This window comes from Vipera ursinii (assembly GCF_947247035.1).
Source record: "Vipera ursinii genome assembly, chromosome: 7".
NCBI classification, from domain to species: Eukaryota; Metazoa; Chordata; class Lepidosauria; order Squamata; family Viperidae; genus Vipera; species Vipera ursinii.
Window position 1 is genome coordinate 25,593,022 of NC_139521.1, and position 17,756 is coordinate 25,610,777.

The 17,756-nt window shown below is 36.2% G+C and overlaps 1 protein-coding gene across 3 annotated transcripts in view; it reads right to left on the minus strand.

The window, feature by feature from the left end:
• The window catches only part of NEK1 (NIMA related kinase 1), a 100,869-nt gene that overhangs the window by 41,154 nt on the left and 41,959 nt on the right, over positions 1-17,756 (minus strand). For 2 of the 3 annotated variants that reach the window (XM_083367276.1, XM_083367275.1), the window contains 6 exons: positions 13,640-13,742; positions 9,491-9,574; positions 6,242-6,319; positions 1,977-2,072; positions 740-886; positions 528-590 (listed from right to left, as the gene is read on the minus strand). In XM_083367276.1, coding sequence (XP_083223402.1) covers positions 528-590; positions 740-886; positions 1,977-2,072; positions 6,242-6,319; positions 9,491-9,574; positions 13,640-13,742 — 571 coding nt within the window. Of the gene's footprint in view, positions 1-527; positions 591-739; positions 887-1,976; positions 2,073-6,241; positions 6,320-9,490; positions 9,575-9,993; positions 10,078-13,639; positions 13,743-17,756 lie in introns of all 3 variants that reach the window. The other variant, XM_083367274.1, reaches the window with a different exon arrangement.

Below are 17,756 nucleotides of genomic sequence, written 5' to 3' on the forward strand. Positions count from 1 at the left end.
TCTGATGTTTGATGGGGGATTGCAATGAAGTGATATCCCCAGAATTGGCAGCCTGAGAAAAATATTAAAATAGCTGAAGTTAAATTACCTTTTTTATTTGATAGACAATGTAGAGCTAGTTGATATATGAAGACAGAAAAATGGCAATTCAAGTTAGAGAGTATACCTACTTTTCTGAAAGACTTGGATACTTTTTTAAAAAATAGACATGTTGGATTTCAAAGAACCTGGCTGCTAAGGATTCTAAAGAAGTGATATTATGAAATACTTTTTCATATCATAACCCTGTACATTTGGTATATAAAATAGCATCTAGTTCTTTAGATGGAAACTAAATGAAATGTTGCTACATTGTAAAAAGAAATTACAAGAATATTAAAAAACTCTTTAGAATGTTAAGAATGTTAGATTTAATAATGGTTTGTGATACAAGCAAACCTTTTATTAGAGATTTTATATAACAAAGTGAATTTATAAAAAAACATTGAAGTGTAAGAACAAAACAAAGTCCATATAATTAAACTTACATGTATAGAAACATCAGGTTTAATATCCCCTAAACCTTCCTGGACAAGTACTGCATTTTCATCCTACAAATTCAGATTGAAAATATATGTCAAATACATTGATAGCTATGAGACTGGAAAAGATAATGTTTGTCATTTCATTGTGGGGTAGTGGCAGAAATTTTTTATCCAAAACTCTAATCTTATTATTTGCAAATAATGATATTACTTACTACACCCACTTCCTTCAAAGCTGATGTCATTGTGATGATTTGTGGTGAATTGAGCTTTAGTCTAGTAGGAGAACTTTCCTCCTGCTTAGTATGCGTAGGACTTAATTCTGAAGCTCCCATTGGAGTTTTTATCCCTTTGGACACCAGCTGTAATTATAATTCATACACACACACATACTACAATAAGGAAAAATCAACTATAACACAAAAATATAAATATAGAAACATTTTCATTTCTTCTTCAATGAAAAGTTTCATATTTTTTCCAAATATTACTGATTTTCATTTTTATAATTAAAATACTAAAATACTTTTACATTTTTTAGTTCTACTCATTTCTATAATTAGGAAGAGTGATAGTTAAAATCACTCTGCTACTGAAAACTGAGTTATGAAGGTAAAACATTTTGTTGTAATTAGACCACATAGAAATTAAGAGTTTATTGTTGCCTAGAAACAACTTCTTTTTCATGCCTCTTTATCTAGTAGAAAAACAAAAAAAACTTCCCTTTCCTCTACATTTTCTGCACATTCAAGTACTTGGGAAAAGGACAGGGGATTATTACAGAAATTAAACCAAACATTTATGGGTCTTGGGTATAGGATATAGGTATAGGGTATAGGTTCTCCTGCGTGAGCAGGGGACTGGACTAGAGCAGGGGTCCCCAACCCCCGGTCTGTGGACTAGTACTGGAACATAGCATGCCAGCAACAGGCCGCACAAACAAGCAGAGCCCCATGCATGAGATGCACACAAAACCACGCACCCTCTGGTCTGCAGAAAAACCTCTCTTCATGGAACCAGTGCCTGGTGCCCAAAAGGTTGGGAACCTCTGGACTAGAGGACCTCCAAGGTCCCTTCCAGCTCTATTTATTCCACCCTGTCATCTGAACACAATCAATTCAATGATCTGAATAGCACCTGAAATGTGTCTCAGAGAGGCTTAAAGGGCAACTCACTGAGATGATTATGAAATAAAACAAGAGAGGAATAAAGGCAAAAAAGCAGTAGTGCTTAGAAGGAATGTTTCAGTTATGCCTTGTTCAAGGACAGGATGCTCCCTAAGAAATTTTTTTGTCCAAGAAGATACAGTGACCAAAAAGAAAAAAATCTAAGTTTTAAGTAGCATAGTACTATTTACGAATACTTAGTGCACTACAAGACAACACATAGTTTAAAGCTTCAAAGAAAAATTGCAAGCACATAGAAAGCATCCAATAAGTTAACATTTCTTACATGCTCTTCCCAAGCTTTCCTCTCTCTTTCATATGCGTCTTTTCTCTTTCGTTCTAACTGCTCTTTCAGGACTGCAGCCCGGGCATTTGCTTGTGCCTTGAATGTGATCAAAAAAGTAATTTTTTAAACTAAGAAACCCTATTCCTAATTCTATGGAAATTAATCACCAACTTCATTTCCAAGAATATGATTTTCTATATATTATTTGATAGTTATAACAGTTTTTAAAAATATTTCTGCACTGAATTTTAACCTATAAGATCCTATTAGATCCCCAGGGCATATCATTACACCTCAGTTTGTAATATGCATATTAAGAGATGTTGCTTTCAAGGTGTCAGTCTTGTCTTAACTATTCACCCAAAGAGTTTAGGCCTCATAAAATAAAACTAGTTCTGGTGTATATTTACTTTGCAGACAGCATTTCTGATACAGACGGTATACTTTTAACAACAAAGTATTGTATGTACAGGTTAGAGAATGTGCAAATGTGTAAATACAGTTGTTGAAGAACTGTTGTTAGCTTTGTGCCCTGCTGGTTAATACTACAGATGCATCTTTATTAGAAATTGATGTTGAACGAAAAAAACTAAACACTTGTATCTGACACATTTCAAATATATGGTAAATGGATAAATACAGACCATGTTCTTTCTTCATAATAAACTCTTTTTGTGCCACTCACTCTACAAAATTTCATTGTTACAATGGATGATACAGAGGAGGCTGGCCCTAACCCTGAATTACTCAAATTGTAAGAGTAGACATTAGGGTTAGATTGGTTAGAAGATTAATTTCCCAGATCTATTACTTGACAGCATTTCTAACATTTCCATAGCCTTAAAAGCAGAGGCACTCCACTGAGAAAACCAAAGAACTTTAAGTTATGTTGGTTTAAAGCAATCCTTAAAGACAAAAGAAACCAACCTACAGGGAAGAAAAATAATTTCAATGAAAAATTGATGAATAGGAACCAAACTGATATTCAAATATAATATGGCATTTTAATATATTTTGGGGCTCCAACAATGGCTCAAATAAACTTAGTTCAAACACGTTCAAGAACTTGGTAAGAGAGCAGATTTGAGGACACATAGTTCTTGATTTATGACAATTGTGAGGCAGTCATTGAGTCATGCCTGATTATACAATTTTGTAGATTTGATTTTTGCCAGTCAGTAAGCAAAGCCAATTTCATCTACTGACTTTGTTTGTTAGAAGCCGACTCTGAAGATTGCAAATGGTGAGGCAGTCATTAAGTGAGTCATGCCTGATTTTACATTTTTGTAAACCAAATATCACATGACTGCAATTGTGACAGTGATCTGACTGGTTGAAACTTATGGTACGGAGCCTAATACTGGGCCGCAGCCTGTTTGCCACTTGGTCCACTAAATGAGTAAGTTGAGGATTACTGGCAACATAAAGAAATTGAGGTATAGGCTAAGCCAGGGGTCCCCAACTTAGGGTAAGCGGCCTAATACTGGGCTGCAGCTTTTTGGCCACTGGCCCAGGGAATAGCTGATGAGCCCCGCCACACTTGCGGTAGCGGCCCCATGTGCACATGCCTGGGGACGCTAGTATTGCCAGTGTCACACGGGCACATGTGGCCCATTTGTGCATGCTTGCGGGTGTCAGCACGTGTGCTGTGGGTGCACATGGCCCATTTGTGCATGCTCACAGGCGCCCACACACGTGCCATGGGTGCAAGTGGCCCACTTGTTCATGTGTGTGCGCTAGCCCTGTCATGCACTCACCCATTTGCGCATATGCGTGCGGGGCTGCGCACATGCACATTTACCTGCTGCTCCCTTTCCTTCCAGTTCAAGCCAGAAAGGTTGGGGAACTCTGGGCTAAGCTAAGAAAATGTTACTGACTGCAGGAATGTGAAGGTACACTGAGCAACACTAGCCCAGTAGCAAGATATAGACTCCATGATAAAGAGGCATGGAACAATAGACTAGGTACTATTGCGTTGTTATAAGTATGCACATTCTCAACTGGAGTCTCTTTAATTTTCCCATGTATAGATTTTATGACAGTGCTGAGCAAATACTAGAATATTTTTGTCTGATATAACAGTTTTCATCTAGCGCCAATTCAAAGTTGTCACGAATCTCCTTAAAACTACTTAAGACCCAGTTCTGGAGTTCTGATGGTTACTCCCACCCCCTACCTCTGAGGTCATGCAATTGAATTTTGGATGTTTGGTAACCAGTTCACATTTATGCTGGTTTGCAGCATCCCATTCTATTTATTTATAGTTATTTAGAAAATTTATTTGCCGCCCATCTCATATCCAATGACTCTGAGTGGGTTACAGCATAAAACATTAAAGAAGACTTTAAAATAGACAGGACGCACAACAGATAAAATCATTCACAATTATAAACTGTTAAAACCAGATCAGAAAGGTGGGAGCTGGACACACAAGGGTTGGGGAGATAGGATTAGGTTTTAATTAATCAACCACCTCCAGTATGAAGTCCCTTGTTGGGTACCCAAGCCATCTTACAGAGTCAAGTCTTGAGGCTCTTTTGAAATGATGGGAGGGTGGGAGCCAACCTCACCTCATGGGGTAGAATATTCCAGAGGGCAGGAGCTATGGCAAAGAAGGCTCTTTTCTTGGAGCTTGCTAGCTGAAATTCCTTGGTTGATAGGATCTGCAGCATGACCCCTCTGCTGGTGTGGGCCAGTCCCATTCAGGTGAGACAGTTCTTCAAGTAGCCATGCCATACGGGACTGTAAAGGTCCTGTACAATACCTTGAATTGTACTTGGAAGCAGACTGGCAACCAGTGCAGCTTGCAAAGAAATGGTGTAACATGGGCCACTATAGGGGCCCCAACACTGCCCACGCTGCTACACTCTGCACCAGCTGTATCTTCTCAGTGCTCTTTAAGGGTAGCCCCATATAGAGTTCATTGCAACAGTCCAAACATGAGATGACTAGGACTCGAATAACTGAGCGCAGAGACTCCTGACCCAGGAAAGGTTGCAACTGGTGCAAAAAATGAAAATGTGCAAAGGTTCTCCTAGCTGCAACTGCCACCTGCTCTTCGAACAGGAGTCAAAAGTCCAGGAAAACCCCCCAAGTTGTGGACAGGTTCTGTCTGGGGTAGTGCAACCCCATCCAGAATTAAAGTCCTAGATCTTGGAGCTCCATGCACCAAAGCTACTCAGTCTTGCCAGGGTTCACCCAAAGCCTGTTGTCCACCATCCAGGCCCCCACAGCCTCCAGGCACCACAAGAGGGCAGCCATAGCATCATTTGGGTCACCAGAGGTGGAGATATATTGCTATTGCTATATGCTAGTATTCTGCCTTAGTTATGTGTCCCTCTTTCCACTTTTTTCCACTCTCAAGTTTCCTCTTTTTACTATGTGTTCAAAATGGACAATGATTAATATTTGTATGTAATATATATATGGGCATAGGTATGTTGTGTATGAGTATGTAGATATATACTTTCTTTTGAAAACAGGCAACAGAAGTCCATTTTTAATGTGGGCCACAGTGCTCACAGTAAAAAAATGACAATAAAGGTTATCTTATCTTATACTTGTCCTTTTTGTCGTTCAGTTTATCAGAGTTCTTTGTACAACCATGCTGGTTTCTTCTTGGATTTTTTTCTTTTTCATTGGTATTGTGCTGGACTCGGCTTTTATAATTATATTTTTCAGAGTTTCCCAAGCTTCATGAGTTGTTTTTCCCTTTAAGTTTTTCTTCCATGGTATCCTTCCAAAGCTCTAAGTTTGCTGAAATCAGCTCTTTTAAAGTCTAAGACACTGGTTTGATTATGTTCTATTACTTGTGTCTGTGTTATGTTAAATTCTAATATGACATAGTCACTCTCCCCCAAGGTTCCTGCAATTTCAACTCCCACTATCATTTGTTAGTAATAATTAGCTCCAGTATAGCTGTCCCTCTAGTTCCCTTCTCTACCTTTTGGATTATAAAAGTTCTGTTAGGTTGGTCAGGATCCTGTTTAATCTCCAACATACAGAGTTTGTATCCCAGTTGATGTCAGGGTAGTTAATGTTTGCCATTACTACTGACCATCATTACTTATGATGATAATTCCAGGCTCAATTACAGTCATAAGTTGAGAACTACCTGTATTTTACTAATAATCTAAGGGCTCTGACCATTTTCTTTTTTGGAAATTATTAATATGCACTTATCATTCCTACTTGCAAAATCCATATGATAACTGCATCCTACCATTTCAATTTAGCTATTTTTCTCCTTTATTTTTCACTATTACCTTTAGTGCTTCAATTTTTTTACGCCTTAATTCTGTTTCTTCATTTATTTCATGGACAGAAGAACCACTGTTTTCATTCTGAAAAATTGTTTTTTAAAAAAAATGTATCAATTTTTTTAATGCTGATTGTAACTACAGAAAAATAACAATATAACCGAACTACATTTCAAACTCAAAGTAAGATTCTTTCTATTTTAATAAAGAGAGAAATGCCTTTATTTAAAGAGACCAGAACTTTTTTTGGTTACCGTATTTTCCGGCGTATAAGACGACTGGGCATATAAGACGACCCCCTACATTTCCTGTTAAATTATAGGGTTTGGGCTATACTCACCGTACAAGACTACCCGTCTTCCAACGCACACCAAATAAAAATTAAAAAACATGAGATTTGATTTTAATATGGTAATTTTAATTCAAATGCTTATGACATGCAGGTGCTTAGTAGGAAAACTGCCACTTATAAACATAAGTAATGTTTGTCATCAAACATGTAAACATAAAACAGTGCAAGTGGATTAAACTATAATAATAATAATAATAATAATAATAATAATAATAATAATAATAATAATAATAAGTAGTAGTAGTAGTAGTAGTAGTAGTAGTAGTAGTTGGAGGGGACCTTGGAGGTCATCTAGTCCAACCCCCTGCTAAGGCAGGAAACCCTATACCACAGATCTGCAACCCGCGGCTCCGGAGCCACATGCGGCTCTTTCAGCCATCTCCTGCGGCTCCCAGTCCTCTGCCATGTGCAGTCCAAAAAAAAAAGTGGGACTAAAAAAGTTCAACCAACCAATTCAAATATGCAGGGTAGGTGCATATCTCGCCTTGGCTCCACTCTTCAGTCAAACCCTGTTCTGCGCATGTGCGCACACATTTTTTACGGCTCCCAGTTTTTCCTTTTGTGAGGGAACCGGTTCCGAGTGGCTCTTTCACTGTTTCAGGTTGCTGACCCCTGCCCTATACCATTTCAGACAAATGGCTGTCCAGTCTCTTCTTAAAAAATTCCAGTGTTGGAGCATTCACCACCTCTGGAGGCAGGTTGTTCCACTGGTTAATTGTTCTAACTGTCAGGAAGTTTCTCCTTAGTTCTGGGTTGCTTCTCTCCTTGATTAGTTTCCATCCATTACTTCTTGTCCTGCTTTCAGGTGCTTTGGAGAATAGCTTGACTCCCTCTTCTTTGTGGCAGCCCCTGATTCCAGCAACCATTCCCTATTTTCCTAATTCACTTTTTCACTTTTCCTAATTCACTCTAAAGCTTTCCCTGCGCAGAGCCTTAAGTAACACAAGCTGCCTGCAATTAGTGCAGGTTCGCATCCCACCAGGCTCAAGGTTGACTCAGCTTTCCATCCTTCCAAGGTAGGTAAAATGAGGACCCAGATTGTTGGGGGCAATAAGCTGACTTTGTAATAATGCTGCTTGGGGGGGGGGGTGAAAGCCCTAATAAACAGGCATATACACAGAATGAAGGCTATTGCTAAGCACATTGATTTGTGCTTTAAATTGTAAGCCACCCTGAGAAGGGCAGGATATAAATGGGATTTTAAAAAAAAGACCAAATGGGAGATCCGCTCCAGGTTTTCCAGCCAGCCCGCCCAGTTTATTTATTTATTTATTTTAATTCCATTTATATCCCGCCCTTCTCCGAAGACTCAGGGCCTGAGTCAAATGTGTCCTTAGAGCTAAGCCGCTGCTCTGGCTGCTGCCTTCCCCACCTGCCTTTCAAGTTGGGATATACTACAGCTGGTCTTCAACTTTAGAAGAAATGACGCCCAGACCCCAGCCTGTAAAAAATCACAGACTTCAGCTTCTTCTCCAATTGGTCCCGCTTTCCCTGCGCAGACTAAATGGGAGATCCGCTCCAGGTTTTCCAGCCAGCCCTGTCCCTAAATTTTCAGCACCTGGCGTATAAGACAACCCCTGACTTTTGAGAAGATTTTCATGGGTTAAAAAGTAGTCTTATACGCCGGAAACTACGGTATAATAAAACATATCTTATATGGCATGGAACCACTCTGGATAGAAATGTCTAAAAATAAAAATATCCCCAAACCAGATTTTATAGACAAGGGAAATGGCAGGTCAAATATTGACATCCTACTCACAGATTTCCAAACTACTGCATAATAACTGCAATAGTGACCTCTCTGTAAGATAATTCAGGGATACAGTATTTGGATTATATTTCCAGTTCTGAATGAAATAAAACATAGTTTATGTAGCAGGCCGGCAATATTAAACTATTGTTACTTGCACTGATTGATATTCATTTTGCTAGCAGCTTCTACCGATTACCAAATTAGTAATTTAGCTGTATGCATATCCAGGCTGACATTTTTTCACTTAGCTGTTGGAATCTCTCAACTGCTAGATTCACTCAAACACAAAACAATCTATTTTTGATTAAAGCTAATTGTCCAGATATGAAATCTTATCTATGCATATGCACAGTGAACCAATGTAAAACTATTATTGAACCAGAAAGCAACTAAAAAATTTTCTACAGTATCATTAAAAGTTTTTCACCGTGTAGAAAGAGAGTTTATATGTAGTCATAGATTCTCCTACATAGCTAGAGATATTTTTCTCTGTATTCCCCAACTTATGAAAATTAGTTTATTTGCTAACATAGGTTAAAATTCACACTGCCTGAAAATAGTTATTTTAAAATAGAGCCATGGAATTCAAGTTAACACGTGTTTATGTATAGTTACTCTATGAGGCAAAGCTGATCTCATCAGAACTAAGCAGGGATAGGTTTGACTAGTACCTGGATGCAGGCTATACAGTAGACTGGAGGAGACAATACTACATGAAGATATCAGTGAAATCAAAAAGAGTCATGTTCAGTTTGAAGCAGATTTCACTTTTTTTTTCATTTCAACTCCAGCTTGCTATGTAATTACAGGATTCAATACTGAGCATGTTCCATAAAACTGTTGATTTATGTCACTAATAATCTAAAGCAGAAGTGGGCCACTATTTTTCAAGTGTTGCATTCTCTCAGAGATAGCCCGAGAGGCTGCACGGTGAATGGGAACACCTCTTTTGCCCCCCCCACCCCCAATACCCTGTTCTTTCTGAATCAATAGACTTCACAAAAAAACAGAAGCACAAAACACAGAGGTCCAGGAGCTTGAATTAATTTCTTATGAAGAGATTTTGAAATTAATCCAAAAAGGCATAAAATATCATGAGCCACTGCAAATGCTTACACTTAGTCTAAATAAAAGGAAAATAACTTGCCTTTTCTCCACGAAGTTTTGCTTTTATTTGCTGACGTTCATTAAAGTTTTGAAGTCTAATTTGCCTCAGTCTTGACAAGTATTCCTGAAAGACAATAAAAAGAGACCTTTCTGCTTGAGGAAAGTTTCAGCAATGCTGATTCTTTCAAATTCCAATGAAGGAGAATCTTTCAAATTTCACAAACTAAGTAATGTGACAATTCTGTTTTGGAAGGGAAGCAAATTCAGCAGACATATCATCCATGTATCATGAAATGTGGTTAATAACTATTAAAAGAGATGAGATTTGATTGTGTTTTAAGAGAAAATGAATTACTTTTTTCTGGTGACAGAATTTACATAACAAATACAAAAATTTGTCAAAGGGCTATCTGTAGTTGTCTGTTCATACTAATTAAAACTCTAAAGAAGCCTTTTTTAAATTATATATCCAGGCAGAAAAAATGAGGCATCAAATGGGATTCTAAGTATGCAATGAAGGCAGAAAACATGCAGGAAGCATACCTCTTCCTCCTTGTTTCTGGCTTTCCTTCCTCTTGAAGAAATGGACCTGCCTCCATAGATAGCTGTCAGGTTTTGCAGTGTGTCCTGTTCACCATTTAATGCATTAAATTCAATAATAGCTAGGGCCATCATATTATCTAGTCTTATATCAATCAACATTTGATCATTATCAATGAAAAAAGTTGAAAAAAATGCATTCTTAAACAATCACCTAATTTCTTCCATTTCTTTCTTGCTGTGTATCTTTTAGTTATTTTCTTTAAAATTGTAATCTCAATAGATATATTTGCTGAATGCTATTATTTGCTTCTCAAAAAAAATCTCACCATAGCTTATTGAAAATGTTTCAACTATAATTTCAAAATCTTTCCAGAATTCTTATTCATAACATAAATACATACCATAGCAATAGAATTATATTATTATACATAATATATTGGCAAAGTTTGGAAATATTTTGAATAAAATGTACATATAATTTAATTTGGTGAAATTATCATTTTTTCTGAATTGCTCATTTAATCAGATTTTTGCATTCCGTATCATATTCATTTTTCTGATCCACGTGGTGAACCCCCTTTCCTATTTTGTAAAAAGTAATAAAATTTTAATCTTTTGATAGCTTGATCAGCACACAAATCTCAACAAATATTTCTTCACTCATAGATGAAATAGTATAAAAAGAATCTTCACTTCCTATCAGTAGTCAAGGTAATTATATCATTTGTTTTTTTTCTAAATATAAACATGAAGATAAAGTTCACAAAATTGAGCTTTTCATATCCCCTTTTAGCCCTAACAATGCATGCTTCAAAAGTATTTTTAAGAAAATTCTGTGCAGTGCAGAGCAAAAATGTTGTTTACATATTTTGGTACTAATTTGCAGAGCATCAATTATATTGTCAGACTATTCCTATTCTCTTATATTAATTGAAAAGAACATAATTTACTGCTAGGGTTATCAATGAGAAAAAAGGTACAATCTTACCCAGTGCAAAATTGTAGCCTTATTACACAGAGGATTATGTTTACATGAATGCTAGCAAAAGGCAGCCTATACAAATATATTTTTTCTTTACTCTGTCCCACCCCAAAATGTTTTATATGTTCTTCCGCTAAATACAAAATATCTGATTTTGAAAAATTCTTCTTATGGAGGTTTTTAGAGCAGATCACCAATCTCATTGCACTCCACAGATAGCGGATGCACAACCTCAAGCTAAGCCTTAGTTAAACTGATGGTAATTCATTCCAACCAGCTAATAATGCCAGAATTTTCAAGGTGTTAGGTTGAAGGGATAAAAAGTTACCTTAAAGTGACATAAATTATGGAAATTCAGATAAGTGTGGCTAAATTATTAAAGCTGATCATTTCATTTTTTCAACTGTACTCTAAAGATATTTGTGCATATGTAAGAGTATATATAATTGCCACCAAGTGTTTCTCACATATTTATAGTCATTTGAAATTGGGTTAAAAGAGAAAATGATATTTTTTTGGTTTATTACATCCCCCTGAATGTCTGACCTTCAGAGCCAGTATAAATCTGCTAGCAATTATTATAAAAGATCACTACTGTATTTTCTGGCGTATAAGACTACTTTTTAACCCATGAAAATCTTCTCAAAAGTCAGGGGTCATCTTATACGCCGGGTGCTGAAAATGTAGGGACAGGGCTGGCTGGAAAACCTGGAGCGGATCTCCCATTTAGTCTGCACAGGGAAAGCAGGACCAATTGGAGAAGAAGCTGCAGTCTGTGATTTTTTACAGGGTTTATAGGGTTTCCTGCCTTAGCAGGGGGTTGGACTAGATGACCTCCAAGGTCCCCTCCAACTTATTATTATTATTATTATTATTATTATTATTATTATTATTGTTGTTGTTGTTGTTGTTGTTTAATCCACTTGCACTGTTTTATGTTTACACGTTGGATGACAAACAGCCTTATGTTTATAAGTGACAGTTTTCCTACTAAGCACCTGCATGTCATAAGCATTTGAATTAAAATTACCATATTAAAATCAAATCTGATGTTTTTTAATTTTTATTTAGTGTGCGTTGGAAGAGGGGTAGTCTTATACGGCGAGTATAGCCCAAACCCTAAAATTTAACAGGAAATGTAGGGGGTCGTCTAATACGCCCAGTCGTCTTATACGCCGGAAAATACGGTAAATGTCTATAGTGTAATGGATGTACTGCAGAGGAATTGTGATATTAAACAAAATGCCCTTAATGAAGGGGAAATCTAGAAGGAAAAGTTTTTGCAGTTTTTCATTTACTGTAAATACTGAACTGTAACAAATTAAAAACTGTGAACCATCTAACTCGCTGTTCTGTTTTGTCTATTTTCATCAGTATTATACTGAACTACAATAAACTCAGAACAGAAAGTTGATTCATGAAGGAATCAGGAGAGAAAGGTAATTAAAATACAGTATAGTGTAATGAAGTTTCAAACAAGCCCCAGACATCAGTGCTTATCTTTACTTCTTTTAAATACAAAGAATGGTAGAAGATTCTGCTTGCAATTCCAGGCAAATCAAAGTAAAAACATCTGGTTCCCTTTTTCATATACCAAAGAAGGAAAATAGGGGAGAAGCTTACCATGATTTGTTCATATAGCAGGAAGCCATGGTTTTCACATGAACCAGCCCAATAATTATATACATAATTATGTATAAAGTAGTACAGCACGTTAACTAGAACAACTAGGTAATAGGTTATAGACTAAAGCCAAGATCCATATATATTGAAGGATTTCTTTTTTCTACTTTAATTCTCCATCATTCCCTTAAGTCTTAGCATATCATTTAAAAAGTGGTTTAGTAAAAGGAAATTATTAGGAAAAGCAAGAATGTTTGCCCAAATTTTAAAATTAATTTACAACTCATTTTGATTAATCAGAAGTTAGGAAATTATTCTCAAGGAAATATGTGAGACATACATGACTGCATTTTAAAATATATGTTAGGATTTATGACTATTACTGCCATATGAACTGCAAATTACAGTCACTCCGTATTTTCTTTACATAAAAAGGAAGATGCAAAAGATAAATAAAAATAATAGTTTTTGACAATAAGTAATATTAAAATATAGGGACGTGGTGGCTCAGTGGGTTAGGACGCTGAGCTTTGTCAATCAGAAGGTCGGCAGTTTGGCGGGTCAAATCCCGAGTGCTGCGTAACAGAGTGAGCACCTGTTACTCGTCCCAGCTTCTGACAACCTAGCAGTTCGAAAGCACGTAAAAATGCAAGTAGAAAAATAGGGACCACTACGGTGGGAAGGTAACAGCGTTCCGTGCGCCTTTGGCATCTAGTCATGCCGGCCACATGACCATGGAGACGTCCTTGGACAAGCGTTGGCTTTTCGGCTTTGAAACAGAGATGAGCACTGGCCCCTAGAGTTGGAAACGACTAGCACGCATGTGCGGGGGAACCTTTACCTTTACTTTAATATTAAAATACAAAAAATATTTATATTTCCTGGACTGTTTAACTAAGATTCTAAGATGTAAAAATTACATTTGTCTTGACATAAAAGTTAATAGATTTTAACAGGTAATTGAAGATTAAGTAGGTAAGAGAGTTAACAATAAAAAAGATACTTCAAATGCCTGCACAGTAGAATGCCAACGTTTCATACCATATGTCCTTCAGCGCGGGCTTTGTTTTGCATGGCTTCTCGCTTCCGTTGCCAGAATTCTTCAACTTGTTTAGCTCTTTCTGCAGCTATCCATCCTTTTTGCCTGGGGATAAGTATAAAGTTGAATGTATTAACACATCTTAAAACATCTAAAAGTAATTGCAAACAGGAGAAGTGAGCATTATGTATGTTTGCTGCCTTGAGTTACTTATAAAAGCAATAAAGACAGAATAGAATTCCAATAAACTATTTTAATATGAAATATGAAATTTAATATGAAACTGTATTTATATGAGGAATGGTTACAAATATACAGAAGGAAGTCACTGTGATTGTTAACTGGTTCCATTCAACTTGAGCTGCTACTTGTTAAGTGCTGGTCCTCTATTTTAATTCAGTCTTCTCTGATTAGTGGTGCTGATTAACATTGTTGTTGTCCTTACACTTAATATATATGTTTAAAAAGTTATTTAGTAGTCAATGCAATACAATTGTGATATAAGAATATTCCCAAACTATTTTCAGCCTACCACTGAAACATTTGAAGTATGGTTTTACCATTATAAGTAGGAGGGAAAAAAGAGCAAAATGTTATCATGGCCTCCAAAACTAAGAAAACAAGGATTAATTAAATATTTCCTAATATTTTCTTTTAAAATGATATATAAACTACAGGTAGTCCTTGACTTACAATAGTTCATTTAATGACTGTTCAAAGTTACAACGGCACTGAAAAAAAGTGACTTATGATCATTTTTCACATTTATGACTGTTGCAGCATTCCCATGGTCATGTGATTTACATTCGGATGCTTGAAAACTGATTCACATTTATGATGGTTGCAGTGTCCCAGGGTCATGTGATCACCTTTTGCAACCCTCTCACAAGCAAAGTCAATGGGGAAATGAGATTCACTTAACAACCGTATTACTAATTTAACTGCAATGATTCACTTAACAAATGTGGCAAGAAAAGTCATAAAATGGGGCAAAACTCACTTAACAAATTTCTCACTTAGCAACATAGATTTTGGGCTCAACAATGGTTGTAAGTTGAGGACTACCTGTAGTTAAGAAATTATATAGTGACACTTAGGTTTTAGTTCCTAGAATGATTTCTAATGCCATATGCAGTAATGCACGACAATTTAGACTATCAGATCATTGCGTTTTATATACCAGAGAACAAGCTAAAGAAGTCTGAAATGGAAGAACAAAAATGCAGATCATCCTGCAAGCGACCCTGACTCAACAGAAGACTTTTTTTCCTTCTTTTTTCAGGACCTTGCTTTCACTTTTTACTTTGAGGTTGTTGGATCATTTCTTATCCTCTGTCAGGCCTCAAAACACTGGAAGTAGGGTAGACATTGGTAATAGCATACATTCCTCACTTGGAAGAGTGAGGAAAATTCTCAGAGATGACTTACACCCTGGTCGGTACCTCTTTATTCTACCATCGGGTAGGAGATATAGATGTATAGCCAGCCGTATCAACAGGCTGAAGAACAGCTTCTATCCATGGGCTGTCAGGCTCCTGAATGGGAAATAACTTTATGTATGATTGACTTGTGAAGCCGGTGTGTTGTGCAATTAGCTCACATGGTGTAACAAGATGATGAGTTTGTTGTCACTGTGAGTTGGGGGTAGGCACGAAGGGAGGCTCAGCCAATCTCACTGTATACATGTTGTACTTTGATAATAAAGGTTCATTCATTCATTCATTATTTATAAGTTTTATTTTCTTCTAATATTTCCATGTTTTTTATTCTAGGAAAAACAGATTTCCACTGTTTTAATATTTCTGGACATTTTAAAATCTTCCTACTTCTGAAACTGATGAATTTCAATTCTCATTAGACTAACTAGCATGCCAATCAACAGTAATATGAAGATTTAGAGCCACTTTTTGCACATATGCATATACACACACATGCGCACACACAAACACTCACCAACTCTGTATGAAGAGACATATCTGCATAGAACGTATTCATTAAAGGATTTAGACTGCAATGAATACTGAATTTTTGCACTTGTGAAATTGCTTAGGAGAAATTTAAGTGATAATACGGTGTTTATTATTAATATATTAAAAACTAGTTAGAAATATACCACTAGGATATTAAGATATAATGAAAAGGGAGTTTTCAAAATTAAAACCAGAAACATTCCATCTATGTAAATAAAAACTTATGTTCCTCAGAATTTCATTCTAGTAACATCTCTTGCTGCCACATAGCCCAATGAGGAGCCAGAGGGGAAAAAGGAGCTATCCTGATTTTCCAAGACAAGTATATGAGTTTCACTTTTGAGAGTGGGCAACTAAATTTCATTTTTGATGTGTGCTGTTGTGCCCACAGTAAAAAATGACAATAAATATTATCTTATTTAAAACAAAGGAGCTCTCTCCATTCGATGCATTTTGGAAAATTTTTAAATGAAATATATTAAAACTGAATTATTGGAAATTAGCAATTGAGCATAGCATTATTTATAAACATGTGTTCTGTCTTTTAATTATATCACATACTACACATTTTAAAATGGTTAGCAGCATTGTAAAAGATAAAAAGGGAGGTGGAAGCTGTTCTACCAACAATATTCATTGATGAATTCACCAGACTGAATTTAATCCAGTGAAATTTAGTTTTTTATTTTCAATGGTTAATTATCCATAACCAGCATTGTAATATTGTTGCCCTCATAATTACTTAAATTTTAAACACTAAGTGTACTAAATGGAAACAATACTATTAACTAATAATGCTGGGTAATATTGGGTAAGGTTTAAAAACTCCTATACTAGCTGCTTAGGGGAAAAAAGTCTTCCCAGGATTCCTTCACAAGTGCCTTTCTATATTGGATTGTTCCTGTATTATATATATAGTACTAAAACTCTTGTGTCCGTTACCTTTAACTGGGTGAAAAAATGCATCACAGTGCAACAACGTTTGAGCCAATGTACCTCAAAAGGGCTAACGTAGAGAATGTATCCAAAATCTGGGTCCCATGTCTCCCATGGGGTTGAAACCTGGCCACCCAGACAGTCAGTGGACCACTACCACCCAGATGTTCAGTAGACTAGTACCACCCTAGCCCTTTGGAGGCTAAGTAGACTGGCTCTTCCTTTGGTTTCTGGAGATCAGGTAGACTGGTCCTGCCCTAGCCTTCTGGAAGCTATGTAGATCAATCCCACCATCACCTACTGGAGTGAAATCACAGTCAAGCTAGAAGGAAGTTGGAAGCTGCTCCCAGTCCTATCTACTCTTTCCCCTTAGTTATTCTGTTTCTGTTTAGGTAAATATCTCTGAAACAATAACCCAATGGTTCAAGGATTGTCTAGTAGTCTTTTAAAGAGATTTTTCTTTGAATCCCTTCACATCTGAGATGAGGCCCAGTCATCAATATTTCAATGGTTGATTTACTGCTAATTCTAAAATACCTATCTTGGTAGACTAGTAAGCACATAAACAAATTTTAAGATGAAGTGAGTGTCTTTGTATTTTTTTTATATGTTCAATGTTTCATGTTTTAACATAGGGGTGTCTGTATTCTTTTACTTTAGGTATTATTGTTTTATTAATGCTATTTTGTTACTTTAGTTTCTATTATTATCTCATAAATATTTTGAAATACTTATGATTATTTAGTGGGCTCCCCATTGATGCATAAATATCCAGGGTGCACAAGTTAATTTTACGTTACCCTGTTGCTTTCAGATACCAATCTTGCTACAAGATACAATGTTGCCATACAATGTTACCTCCTTTGCCATATTAGTCTTGATATAGTCTTCTGCATACTAACCTCGTGTTCCCCTACACCTATCAAACACAGCTATCCATCTTTTATATTGTTTTTGCATACACTTTGTTTTTAATTCATGTATCTTTTATATCTTCTAGCTTTTTATAATTTTTTAAATTATTTAAAAAATTATAAAAAGCTAGAAAATATAAATTATTTTAAAAAGCTATGTGCTTTTTGAATGACTGTACACCTGTTTATGCTGTTTTATAATCGTAATAAAGATTTGATATTAGGGTGCCCAGCTGAACATAATTCTGCGTGGCTTCACAAAACAATAATGTTGAAATGTAATGTAAAAATTGTAGATT